General features: G+C 36.8%; 1 protein-coding gene across 6 annotated transcripts in view; it reads left to right on the forward strand.

Moving 5' to 3' along the window:
* Positions 1–13,847, forward strand: part of NEK11 (NIMA related kinase 11) — a 94,711-nt gene that overhangs the window by 8,780 nt on the left and 72,084 nt on the right. For 5 of the 6 annotated variants that reach the window (XM_032991279.2, XM_032991277.2, XM_032991278.2 and 2 more), the window contains one exon: positions 12,151–12,316. In XM_032991279.2, coding sequence (XP_032847170.2) covers positions 12,151–12,316 — 166 coding nt within the window. Of the gene's footprint in view, positions 1–4,758; positions 4,787–12,150; positions 12,317–13,847 lie in introns of those variants that run through there. The other variant, XM_032991281.2, reaches the window with a different exon arrangement.

The following is a 13,847-nucleotide window of genomic DNA, read 5'->3' on the forward strand; positions in this document are numbered from 1 at the left end:
TTTGCAAATGGATGCTAAACAGGGAGGTTAAACAGCTTGCTTGTGTTCATGTAGCAAGACTGGAAAATAACTGGGCTGCTACTTAAGATATCAAGGAATGATTTCTCAATCTTGCTAATTAGTAGCAGAACCTTTAGTTACACTGTAGATGCTTGATCCTCAGCTAGAGCCTAATATCATGGGGATCAGTTCTACAGTTTGGAAGCAAGCTGTCCTGTGCATGGCAGGAAGGAAGCCTAGTTTCCTGTAGACTTGCATCTTCTGCTGTCTTAACCTACCACAAAAAGCCCTATTTTTCACCACACTTGCTAAGGTCACATTCCTTTTTTTCTGGAATATCCCCTATTTTCTTTTACTTCCACTAATTGTAGCTCCAGCTTTTCCCTTCCTTCTTGTATTCCTCCAGTATTTGTATTTCCCTTCTGTATTCCCTAATTGGTGGTTGCAGTAGAGCCAGGTCAAGCCATGGTGGTCCCTGAGCACATGCACAGGTGAGATGATTGGTACACAAACACTGGCCATTTGGCAGCTCAAAAAATATGTAACTTTGAGATTCAGGGGTCACTAAGGCTCTTGCACTTCCTAATTAGATCACTAAATAAGGTCATCTTGAGATCTGTGAAATTGCCACCCTTCTGATGGATTTGGTTGAAACTGGATGGTAACTTCCTAAGTTGAGTAGTGATTGCTAGACAGATATTTTTTTCCTTCATATGTAAGGCTGCTAAACTTAGGACAGTTGGAAAAATTTGGAAATGCTGGTGGGACAATTAGACTATGAATTCTTCTGCAACTTTCAAGTGTATTTGGTATCTAATATCTACCTTCAGTTCTTTGCTAACGTATGATAGGTAAATGCTTTGAAGCTCATTAGATCTTATTTGATAGGGAATTCAAGTCCCACCTGTGTGTGAATACAATGCCAATTTTGTTGGCCAAGTATTAGCAGCTCAGTAGTTCTCAAGCCAGAACTGTCTTATAAAACGGTAACATCTCAGTGATCTGCTCAAATGCAGTCTCTGATGACAAAGAGAAGAAAGGTGTTTCAATATTGTGTCTACGAAACAGTTTATAAATTTTTTTTTAAACAAAGTGTTGTATAACTTTTAATTATTTGTAAATTCAGAGAAAAGTTACTTAAATTTAGAAATCACCTTCAAAATGCAGGATGTCTGTGCGTGTGTGGGGGTTTGTTTTTGGTTTTTGTTTTGTTTGTTTGTTTGTTCCCCCAGCTTCTTGAGTTGCATATGATTTTGCAGAAATCTATCTCAGTTTTTGAGAAGTTTACTTTTGTTTCTGGACATTGTGGACCTAGACCTACCCAAGATAATTAGATAACTTTGTATAAAGTAGCAGGATTGTACCAGCCTTTTTACAGCAAACAGTAATATCCCTGCAGTCACTTCTATCCCAGTCCCTCTGAGTAGGTTATTATAAAAGGTAATTATGGTTAAAGACAGTCTTTTATAGCAGAGATTTACGTGCAGGAGTAGTCTTGAAGGACAGTGCTATCACTTACAGATAATAAATGTCCTAATCAATCGTGCCAAGTGAAGCTCTGGATTAAGTTTCACTAATTCATAACCATGCATGGGCAAGCAGCTGAAGTACACAGTAGGCAACTGGGACTTCTCGTTCATAAATATTCACAAGGTTCTTATATGTCCTCGTGGTGGAAAGCACATGCTGAGAAGCGCCAAACTCCCTGGACTTGCTCCTGTGTGTGGTAATTGTGGGGTGTCAGCTCAACTTCTGCGTCTGACTTGCATTATACCATTAATCCAGACTCATGCTATGATTCCTTGGAAACAGTGCACTTAGCTGAATAATTTATCATGTGACTTTCAATTATTGATGACTTCTTATAACAAATGAAATGAAATCTAAAGGTGGAAGAGTTTTGTACTTTAGGAATATCCAAGTGACAATCGGCAGATTGCTGTGTCGTCAAATCCCTGTGTTTGCTGCCTGCTTGCTTCTCTGAAGGTATTCCAACGGAATGGTCATTTGATACTGAATTGATTAAAACTGTAACAAATTACTCCCTGCCAGTTGTCATATGGATGTTCATCTAATTGTGCTGCTTTCCTTTTTTTTTTTTTTTTTTTTCTTTTTCTCCCTCATTTAATAATAAAGCCTAGAAAATAAAACTAGAATCCAACAGGTCATTTTAGATTTGTGAACAGATATTCATGATCTCCTTGGCAACTGAACAAAGGTGGATTTGCTGTAGGACCCTCCCGATTGCTGCTTGTTTTAAAATAAGCTTTCCCTAGTGAACCGTCTTTTGCTTGGTTCAATCGAGGGTGCCCTTGCTTCTTCATGTAAGGCTCAGGCTACTGTGTATCAGCTGAACTGCCATTGCTACTAAGGTGTACAGTCATTCTTGGCCCCAAATAAGAGATAATAAGAACATTGACAGCTCTTGCTGATTTAGCAGAGCAGTTTGAGAGGTTAGCCTTCATGAGCTTTCCACTTGAGTGGCTGATCATGACGTAAGTATTCTGTGACCAATGCTACAGGAGTCAAGACCTAGCTGTGTCTCAAAGTCCTTGCCAAAGCCTATGTAACAGTGGCTGACGCTCTTGTGCCTTAGTTTAAGAGCACACCCGCAAATGGAAGTTGCCAGAGAGTGAAACCATGAGTGTTTTCTTTCGATTTTGGTAGGCAGTTGCACCAATGGCCACAATTTATTCAGATCATTTCTAGTCAGAGACCCATTTGATACCCCCCTGACTCATTCAAAGCAGTTCTCACTGAAGACTACGTGGGAAGGTGCTTTAGTCCTTCCCTCCTGCCTACCTGTCAGTGTCCAGCTTTTCCTGCAGCCCGGCATGGCACTGCAGGGCTCCTGCCTTTCGGCCCATGGAGTTAAGGACTGCGGGGCCTCCCCTGCCGTGGGACTGTGACCGTGCTGAGGTCCGGCACGGGTACGGAAGGCAGGAGCTACTGTCAGAGCCCCCTCCAGCTCTGCGTTCCCCTCTCCTGTAAAGTTATGCTTTTACACAGCTGCACCACATAGCTATGGAAACACACACACACACACGCGTCTTTGCGGAGGGATGCTCTGCTAAAATCGGTAGAACAACAGAATTGATTGTTACGACGCACGGGAATCCAAGAAATGGACCATCTCTCCCTGGAACCATTTATTTAGAGCTCAGTGTAGGGAAGTTTGGAAAGTCCCTGTGCTGGGTAAGCCTCTAGCGGGGGCTGCAGGATAGCTTGGCATCGGAGCACACACGTGAGCTTTTATGATGCCGGTGCTGGTGACAGACTTGGCAATTTGAAGGTACAGCCATGCTGCAGGCCTTTGCACAAGCAATTTCTCTGTTAAAATTTCTAGTTCCTTCATTTTCAAAAAGCATAAAACCTGATATTCTGTGGCTTCTTTGAAATCAGAAAGTGAGTACTCAGAACAGGTCTGGACCCTTCATTCAGCTTGTGTAACACGGGTGCCTGTGAAAATCCTCTGCAGCTGTGCCTGATACAAGTTTTACATCTGCTCAGTCATCATGAGCTTTGGTGGTATTGGTTTGGTTTTTCTTTTTTTTTTTCTTCTTTTTTTTTTTTTTTTTTTTCCTTTACCACTCTCCTTTTAGTATAACTCTCTTTGAATAAGTAGCCTACTTTTAAATTTTCGGTGGGATTTGTCCATTTGAATGGGGTGCATTCTAACTAGGTCTTTCATTTGTGTGAGTGGGAGGCAGAGTTCCTTAAAGCAAATAGTAGTTGGGTTTACTCTAAATCTCATCCCCCAGTGAGCTGAGCTCCCGGGAGCTCAGTGCTGCAGCACCTGCCACGTTCTGATCTTGTGTGCAGGCAGTGAGTGTGCTGATGGTTGACTTTGTTGTTTTTCAAATTGTTTACAAGCAGTATTTTCAACACTGAGCAGAGAATTGTGCTTAAGGCGTTGGTGAATTACTGGTTCTCTGAGGCAGAGACAGAATTTAATGATTTTGTAATTAAACAAATGCCTTGAGATCACTTCTGTCTCGTTCATTGTGTTGAAACTGATGTTTAGGTTTTTTGCATTTGTAAGCTTGCTTTAGTAAGAAAATTGAGAAGTAAAATATTATTACTTTAGGTTAAACCGTGACTACCTGCCTCAGGGATACAGTATGCTTTTGCAAAATTTGAATATGCCCGTCTACTGCATCTTGTTGCACTTTACCCTTGTTGGCAAGGTGCTTTCTCTTAAGTCTGCATTAAGGATGTTATGATTTCTTTCATGCAGAACAAGCATTTGTTGCATTCAGTACATTGTAATGAGAAAACTGCTGCAGTGAGTGGAATAAATTCTGGAGTTACTAGACAGTCAGTGTATTTATTTTTCCTTTTTTGTTGTTTTTTGTTTGTTTGTTTGTTTTTTGTTTTTTGGTTGTGCTTATGTGACACATTAGTAAATGTAATTCCTAGTTCACTGTTTCCCGTACATGCATGGAGTGCCCTTCATGTGCTTTAAAATTACTTTTCAATATTGTTGGGTACTTGCTTCATTTTTGAATTGCACGTGTTTCACTGATTTTTAAGACCAGGAAGGCTGAAATTATAAGATTTTTATCTAACAAGAGATATATAACACAATTTCGTCAGCATTGTTTGACTCCCTTTGCCTTTGATTGTAGACTACTTAGTAATATACTTTTGTAAAGCTATAAACTCTCCTTTTATCTCTTTCTCCTCTCCCCCATTTTTTTTTTTTTTTTTGTACCATAGATAATTCAGTGCATATCAGAAACAAACACTAAAGGAGATGCCTGCTGGAAAGAAACATGGAGAAAGAGTGAATTTTCTTATTAAAGTTGCAGCAATTAGTTTTTAAATTACTTATGGGAATTAGTTCCACTGAAGGGGCAATACTGTTAACATAAATATCCTTGCAACATTGAAAGGAATATAATTCTGCTTACAAATATATTTACATTCAGAAAAGAACTGATTAAATTTTACACTAGGAAATTTGTTTGTTGAATTTGTACGGAATGCATGTTTATAGCGATTGTGTGTCTGGTTTCCCTTCTCAACTCCTTCAAAATTGTCTGTTTTCTGTAAACTGATGTATATAGATCAGGTGATGTGAGGATCTTCAAAATTTCAAATTGAAACTGATTTCAAAATTCAGATTAATTCCTACACAAGGAAAATTCTTTTTTGGCGGATGCTGTAGCCCAAGGCTACAAATCAAAGAAATGTAACATGGCGATTGTGAGATGTTTAATCATATTATAATGCTTGAAAACAAAATGCTGCTGCATCCAAGCTTCAGTTCTCTAACAGTATTTACATGAAATAGTGAAATGTATTGAGTATGTGTAATGAAATGGCAATGGAGAAATGACTGGTTTAGATGATTTTATGTTTGATGGAATGTAGTCTTCAAAGATACAGAGAATAAATAAATTATTTAGTTCTTGTCACATTTCTCTCTAAAATTCCATTTAGTTTAATGGCAGCATGGTATTTAGTTACATTCTTAACCAAGACTAGGTTGTAGAAAAAAGGATGAATGAACAGTAGGTGGTGATAATGCAACATGCAGAGATAAAGTATTGCTAAAAAAAGGTACATTCCCAGGTATTTAGTCTGTACGCCATAATAATTTAAAATCATTTTCCTGAGTAGACACACATTTCTTCAGTTCAATCACAGTCTATTAGTATTTGATTTAGAGCTGAAACATATGAATAAACTATAAATGTAATTACATTTTATTTTTCCACTTCTGGCTAGGAAAAAAATTATAGATCTAAAAAATGTGGCTTTAGAGGAAAATTATTCCTTTAGTAATCAATGCCCACTTTTATTTTATAATTTTTAATCAGTGTAGATGACAATCCAAAATGTCCCAAAGAAATATTAAAAATAAATACATTTTAATATCTCAATAAATAAAGTTGATGGATGCTTTTGTGCAGTAGTAATATGGCTTGTTCAGTTCTGTGGAGGGTAACACAAGTACTCTGCTTTGCTTTATATTTATTGATTTTTTTCCAACATTGGCACATATGGTTGACCAAAAATAATTTGAAGTATGCCCCTTTGTATATATGAGATTTTGCTCAGTGCAGAAGAAAATGTTATAAGCTGTATTTCTTGAAGCTAACTTATTTCAACAGTGTTTTCCTTCATGTTACAGAAAATATATTCTACATTTCTTTGGGATACCAATTAGGAACTGTTAATTTTCAAATAAGCATAAACTGTGCATCGTGAGCTGAACTGTTCAGTGTTAGTGCATATGTTAGAACATTTGAAAATTAAGTATCTCAGAATGTTTGTAGGTGCTAAATTGTGACTTGCTGATGGAAATGAAAAGTGAATCATCCATTTCACCTGTAAATTTATGAAATCTCACCACCATTCAAAGATATTTAAGCATGGCTAAATTCTTTAAACTGCTTATTCAGAAAATTAAATTATATTTAATCCGTCTGCAGATATTACAGTGCTCATACAGCAATTGAATTCTTAGTGGCTAACTCGGTGATTAGTTCTCAGTGTTTGTGAATGTTTGTGAATAGCATGAATAGGATGTTTTGGAGGATAGGAAAAACCAATCATTGATGGCTGTTATGGCTTTGCTAATCAATAGTGTTCATGGGGACAACAAAAGAAGCCGAGCATTTGATTTAAGGAGTTGTGCAGCAATACTAAGGATGGAAATGGGTTTATGGCTTGACTAATAAATCAATAATGACCATGTGAATGATAAAAGGAACCCAAGATTTGATTTAAGAAGTTGTGTAGTGATACTTTGGTTTAGAATGCTTCGGTTAATGAGAAAACATATGTATGTAAGTAGGAACAGCAAAGAGCACTCATTGTTTTTCACTGGAAGTGTGATAGTCTTGATTTTCCCACAGAAATTCAGTGCTCTTAATTTACTGTGAGTGTTTCTTAACTAAAACCAAGCAGTAATTCTAGGTAGGACTGATTTGTGTATGCTGACTTTTTGCATTTTGTGGTTTCACTAGCTCCTTCTTTCCCTAACAGATAGATGAATGTCTTTAAATTGTCTGAGTATGCAGATATCGGTGCTCCAAATATAGTGGATAAAATGTAAAGAATGATTATTTGAATTTTTGTTACTAAGCTGTAAACTGCAGGAAAGCCAGTCACTGACACCGGGCAGAGAAATCTGGTAATATTATTAACAACAGGATAGCTCTCTGTGTGATGGCTAAGGATTAGATGAAAATTACAAAGAACTAGAAGATTGACCTAAGTGAGGGAAGTAGATTCCAGGCAATAGGGTGCCGTATAAAATCAGTAAAGTATCTGAATTGCAAATAAAAGCTGGATGTGCAAAAGTGCAAGGGTGAGAAGTCTGAAAGGGAATGTGAGGAAACAGTAACGCCTGACAGTGGGCAAGTTACTTTACCTGAGCAGTACCTCATGTGCACAGTGGAATGTCAAATCAAAGAGATCTTGTAATATCCAGACGGAAACTGTACAGAAAGGATAGTTTAAAATGGGGATAGACAGGACTGTATCAAAAATTAGATTGCAGTAGTATAATATTTTCGACATGACAGTTATCAACAGAAATCTACAATTATTATTTTAGAACTACCCTTCTGGCTGTAACATGCAAATCTCATCAACTGTGTGATACTCTTTAGAAAGCAACTGACAGTGAGAAGCAGTAATGGTGGGTGACTTCATCTTGTCTGTATGCACATGGTGTTCTTGTTACTGAATTTCCCAAACAGTTTTAATGCTGTGGAAGCTGTTGTGCAGGCAGGACTTGTACATGAGGGTTGTCACCTTTTCTTCCTTTTGGTCCCTGTTTGTAGTACTATACATTCTCTGTTTGCCTTTTGATAAATAGAATTTAAGACATCGTTAATTAGCAGACACTCCTTTAATTTTATTGTTTATGCCCAGTTTCAGATCCAGTTACAGAGCCAGTATGAGGTGATAAATTTTTACAGAATTGCACCTGATCCTTGGTACTGGGAAGTTACCAGGGTGAAGAGGTAGTCCTACAAAGGTCAGAGTGGATAGAAATATGATGTGCAGGTGTGGGTTATGCCACAACTCTCTATATTGATGACTTGGAAATAGAAACTAACTAGAATGATAAGTTCCCACCTTTGCACACTGGTTACCTGATAGCAGGTCTTGCTAATCTCAGGCTGCAATGAAGTGAACAATGCCTGCGTAAAGTGAAGTTTCTGTTTAATTAAAAACTTCACATTTTGATGATATATTCCTAGAGCACACCTTATTTGTGGTATTTTATTAGACCTGTTTATTCTTGACATTAAGAGAGTTCTATTTCTTTTACTTCATTATCAGCAAGCAAATTTACCTAGTCAATAATTCATGTCGCAGTTTACTCAGTAAACGGAGTACATTTTGAGAAAGGCTGTCTTCTTTTAAGAATTACCTCAGATCCAGGAAACCAAATTATATAATAATAAAGTATGTCATCAATGTAAACAAATACCAGATGGGTTGTAAAACATTTAATTTTAGATCAGTGCAAATAGACTGAGATGAACACTGCTGTGGCATGTTGTCAGTCGCTAGTAAAGCTCGAAAAGGGATTCCCACTGCGTGTCCATATCCTGGAGGGATTCCACCTCCGTGCTTGTTTTTCTCTTGTTTTAAGCCTTGCTCTATTTATCCCCATTTGTTCTACGTTATTGTGCTTTCAGGCACAGTATGCTGGCCTGGCTGGGTTTCAAAGCGTGACAATGCAAGCCGGCAAGGTTTTGCTGATGAAAGCCAGAAGGTGTTCTCAGGAAAGGTCTGTGAGACTGCCGAGGAGCAGATACTGCAGAGGCAGGGCAGGTGCTTTCTGTATTGTGGGGAGGGGGCTTAACCTTCATGTTATTTTCCCACTTTGAGGAGATGGATGCTGTTACCTGTACCAGACACAGCTTACTCCAGGGTGGATGAAAATAGTGACAGCCAGGGCTTTTTACTGTTAAGATATAAATGTGTTTCACAAGACTCAGTTGTGGTCAGTTCAAGATCAAGCTCAAAGTGTCTTTGCACTATTAAATTGCAAGATTATATTATTTTTTTTTCGCACACAGTTAAAATCCGGAGGCTATTGTTCTGTATTTAAGATATCTGCTAGCACTTCTATAACAAAGTTTTCTAGTTGTGTGTTCACTGACATTTTATTTTATCTTTAGGGACATGGTTTAGTGGTAGACTTGGCAGCGTTAGGTTTGCAGTTGGACTTGATGATCTTAAAGGTCTTTTCCGACCTAAATGATTCTATTATCTGCTTATGTGTTTGTGTTCTAAATTAAGTGGAATTTATCATAATAAATAAGTTTAAATTAGTACATCTCTTTTAGCATTATATCAGAAGGGGTAGTTCTAAGGATTGTATTTGGAGGGCATCCACATTTCAGTGGTTTTACCTGTTTTTCTGTATGTATGGTTTCTTAGTTCATGCAGATAGTTTTGGACCTTTTAAATTCTGCTTAATACTTGAGCCAAAGTGGCAGAAAATATAGGGGCAGGTTTTATGAAAAAATTTGACTTTCAGATGGACCTGTATACTCCAGATGAAGTCTTAGACTCTCCTGTTAAGATTTTTTTTATTATTCCTACTATCCATAATAAACATTCATGTCACATGCTTCAAAAGGTTTGTTTGAAATACTTTGTGTTACCTAACTATGTTTCTAATCTGTTCAACGCATGCAGATTTTCAGCAGGTGATACACAAGTACTATGGCTGAATTATGAACAGTGATAACTTACTCTTTATTATAAGCCATATGGATCATATAAACAGAAACACTTTGTCTCCTTTGAAGTGTAGAGGTGGATTCTTTTGGTAGAGAGGAAGTGCAGTCAGGATTGTTTAGCTAAGAAAAGTTTGTTGTTTTCTTATGGTTATTAACCTTTTTTTTTTTTTTTTGATAGTCAGAAGGACTATCAGCTTATGTATCGGCCTATTTGACATCACTAGGAATGCCAGATTTAAGTTATCTTAGGAGTCCTGTAAATCACAGAAAGTGCCCATTTTAGCTGCCTGTTTGGGTAGAAGTTGCTTGAGTAAGTACTGAAATGGGGTAGAGTGAATTTAAGCCCTGTAAGTGTTTTATGTATTGCAAAGTATAGTTAGTTTATGTAAAGGAATTTCTGACTGAAGACTTTTAGCTTCAATGTTTTTATTCTAAAGTTATCAGAAGAGAGACACATTAGATCTGGAGACTTGTACATTTTCTCTGAGACCTCTGAGACTGTGACATAACTTTTTTGTCAATACTTAATCAACATGGAGTTTAAGTATGCATTTTAAATTTTTAAGTGTATTTACTAAAGTGGGTATCAAAAGCTTTGCAGAAAGTATGAAGACTAGTTATATTCTTTATACTAAATACAGTAAAATCAAACCTTATTTACATACAGAAACATTATACACATACCAGTGGCATGCAGATATGCTTCATCTTGATTGCATGACAAAAGTTTTCTTTCTAGATGCAAATGGCTTCCAACTCTGGATATGAGTTAGCACTGTGTAGCAGAAAACCAATAGCTTATTTACAAAAAGTAAATTTTCCTAATTTCTTCTTCTGGGAATTAATTTAAATAAGAAAAACACCCGTCTTGTTGTCTGACAGCTGATGACAGCATCAAAGTCACTGAGTGACTAAGATGACAAGCTATTCCTACACATCAACACATCAGGCTTTTATTGCTGTCTTGGGTACGCAAGAAACTTGTATTAAGTGGTGCTGAACAAGGACTCATTCTGTTTGTCAGTTCTGTGACATGATCTATATGAAGGAAGGAGTAATGTCCCCATGTCAACTGAAGCTGAGAAGATTGCAGTAGGGCTATTACCTGTCTGTAGTATGAACCTTGTCTGTAGAGATGCAGACAAATCAAATGGCATGTTTTTTCATCACACTGCCAGATGGGGATTAGACAAGTTTATGTAAAAATTCATGCATTTTTAGTCAGAAACTGATGTCTGAGATATAAGAAGAAAATTTCTTATAAAGAAATACAGCTTTTTTTCCTTAAATCTAGTGAATTACTCTAGTTTTATCACTGTCATGTTTAACTACTGTGACTGTAAAACCATGCAGTATTGAATGAGGAAATTGCTAAAAGCACTGTGGTCATCCCTTCAGTGTGGAACTTATCTTCCATGTATTTAAAAGTTATTGGAAATTCATGACTTTGTTTCAGTAAAATGCCATTATATTCTCTGATAGTCTCAAAAGGCTCCTTCAGACATAGACCAACGATGCATTCTTCAGTGGTTGGTAAAGTCGATGGAAATGGCATGCCTTTGTGTGATGTATGCCCTTTTTAAACATGTCATCATGAAGATCTCAGCAAAATATGCTTCCTCATGGCCTGCACTAAGGGGTTTTTTTCCAGGACAAGTTGACAGGAAGCTCCCAAACTCCAGGTTCTGTATAGAGCTAAGTCTGAACTACAAATTCTCCTGTGTCACATGTTAAAGTTGAAGAATATGAAAAATCCTGGTATTTTTTCAGCCCTTTTCAGGTGATTCAGAGCTTCACAAAACAAATGTTCAACACTGAAAATGTAGAGTTTATTGAAACAGTAGAATTAGGTTTCAGCCACAAATCCAGATTTGCACTGTTTACTTGGGTGTTCAGGTGAAGGGTAGGCTGATCTTTAGAAAAAAGGTCATCACCCTGAGTTTATCACCAGAAAACAGTCCCAGAAATACTACTCTCTGTGATTTTTCTTATGCCTCTATGGAGAGACTTTGGCAGAAGCGGCAAAACCAGACAATTTCTTGCTACTCCTTATTTCACGTATGAGCATATGCTCTGAGTGGGTTTGATATATCTTAGATTTGATTTTTTATTTATGTTTATTAATATGCACTAATCTATAGCACATGTCATAAAGAAAACAGTGCAGTAGGGAATTAGTGGGAAAAGTACTTCAAAATAGTATTTTTAAAATGTTGCTTAATCACTATGTTGACTAGCATATTTATTTGCATTTTAATGCATTTTCTTTGTTTACCCATATTTCTCTCATCGTTTCATGTTGCCAAATACTTGGTTAATGATATTATTTTGCATTTTAAGAAATTATAATGTGGTTTTGAGCATTACATGATTTTGTATTATCTATTTTTCTGTTTTTATTAACAGAAAGTTTCGTTTTTTTTTCCTCTAGAAAGGTTCTAAAGGAAATATCTGTTGGAGACCTGAAGCCTAATGAAACAGTTGAAGCAAATCTGGAAGCACAACTACTCTCCAAATTAGACCATCCAGCCATTGTCAAATTTTATGCAAGCTTTGTGGAGCGAGATAGTTTCTGTATTATCACTGAATATTGTGAGGTGAGACTTGCAGATTACTTTGAAGAAAATTGACAGAATGTGTGCTTTAAATTAGGGTCTTAAAAGAAGCCTGGCCAAGTTTTTTTAATGTTTTAGTTTGAATTTTATTCCTTATTTATTACTTGTGGTATCACCTGCTACTTTTTATGCATATTTAAATAATCAATGTTACCTGCTCATGTGAGACTCATAGCTCATAAACAAACCAGAGAAGAGGACATAGGTAATTTTAAATACAAGTTAATTTCATTCACTATAAATCAGTATTACATGGAAGACTTAAATGCACAGACTTCAAGACACATTACCACATCTGTGGGTGAACTCAGAAAGTTTGTACCACATACGTACTACTGATGGGTGAGAGAGGATGAGATTGGGAGTACAGGGGCATGGTATGAATTCTGATCTAAATGAGAAGGGAAAACTCACTTGTGATTTGGAGGTGATTACAAGAAGTGTAAACCTGATCATATGGGTGATCCGTTTGGCAGCAGCATTGGCTTTATGAAGTAAAGAATAGCGTGAAGCAAAGACCAGAGTGTAGAGGATACAACAGATATTAAAGCAGGATATACCACAGTATAGTTAACAGGTTTTTTGACTACAGCATTTGGTTTAAAAGCATATTGCTGAAATCTGTCTTAAGGCGTTAAAATAAGAATTTAAACACATTTAAGCCAGCTTTTTAGGAGTTTATGTGAAACAAATGCCTATTTTGTATTAAATATAGATGTGATCTTTTAAAAAAATAATCTGTCACACATACAGCAATCTTTTTGTGAAGCTGTGAAGTAGACTCTTTAGTTGTGCTCTGCTAGATATTTGAAATGCTTTGGAAGCTAATCACCTGGGACTGCTGGGCTACCTGTCCACAAATCAGACTTGTGTTAACTAATCACTTTTCTTCAAGCATTTGGCTTTGGTGTAAATAATTAAAGAAGATATTATATCTGCCAGTCATTGCTTCCTTAGAAGCTTTCTTTGATGACAGTTTAAATGCCTATTTATCACTGGGATTTAAAAAAATTAAATCTGAAATGTTCAATTCTGTTATGCAATCTGAATAATTGTTCACATATTGTTTTAACACCCATGCAGAAGCTCTTTGTGTCATTCCCTGAATGTCTGACAGCTGGGGCTTGATGGAAATTAGGTATTGCCAAGTCTCTATGGAAATCCGGAGCTCAGAATTGAAGGATTATTCTAACTGCCCAGATATTCCTGTACACTAAGATTCATTTTCTCTCTACTAGAACTAGAAAGTGGCCTAACACCAGATCAGCTAAACCTATAGCAATAAAGGAGCCTCTTTCAGCAGCATTATAGAGCTGTACTAGTAGCTTTGGTCCACTGCTTTTTTCCTCTTTTTTTTTTTTTTTTTTTTTATTTTTTTTAATCTGGTGTTAAGTTATTGGTGAATAGAAAGAGAACATGATAGCGATCACCAGAGTAATTACAAGCTGCTGCAGCACTCCTTGGAATTTTTTTTCTGCTGCAGCACTCCTTGGAAATTTTTTTATTCAGGCAA

Source organism: Tyto alba, unplaced genomic scaffold, assembly GCF_018691265.1.
Source record: "Tyto alba isolate M040663 unplaced genomic scaffold, T.alba_DEE_v4.0 Super-Scaffold_46, whole genome shotgun sequence".
NCBI classification, from domain to species: Eukaryota; Metazoa; Chordata; class Aves; order Strigiformes; family Tytonidae; genus Tyto; species Tyto alba.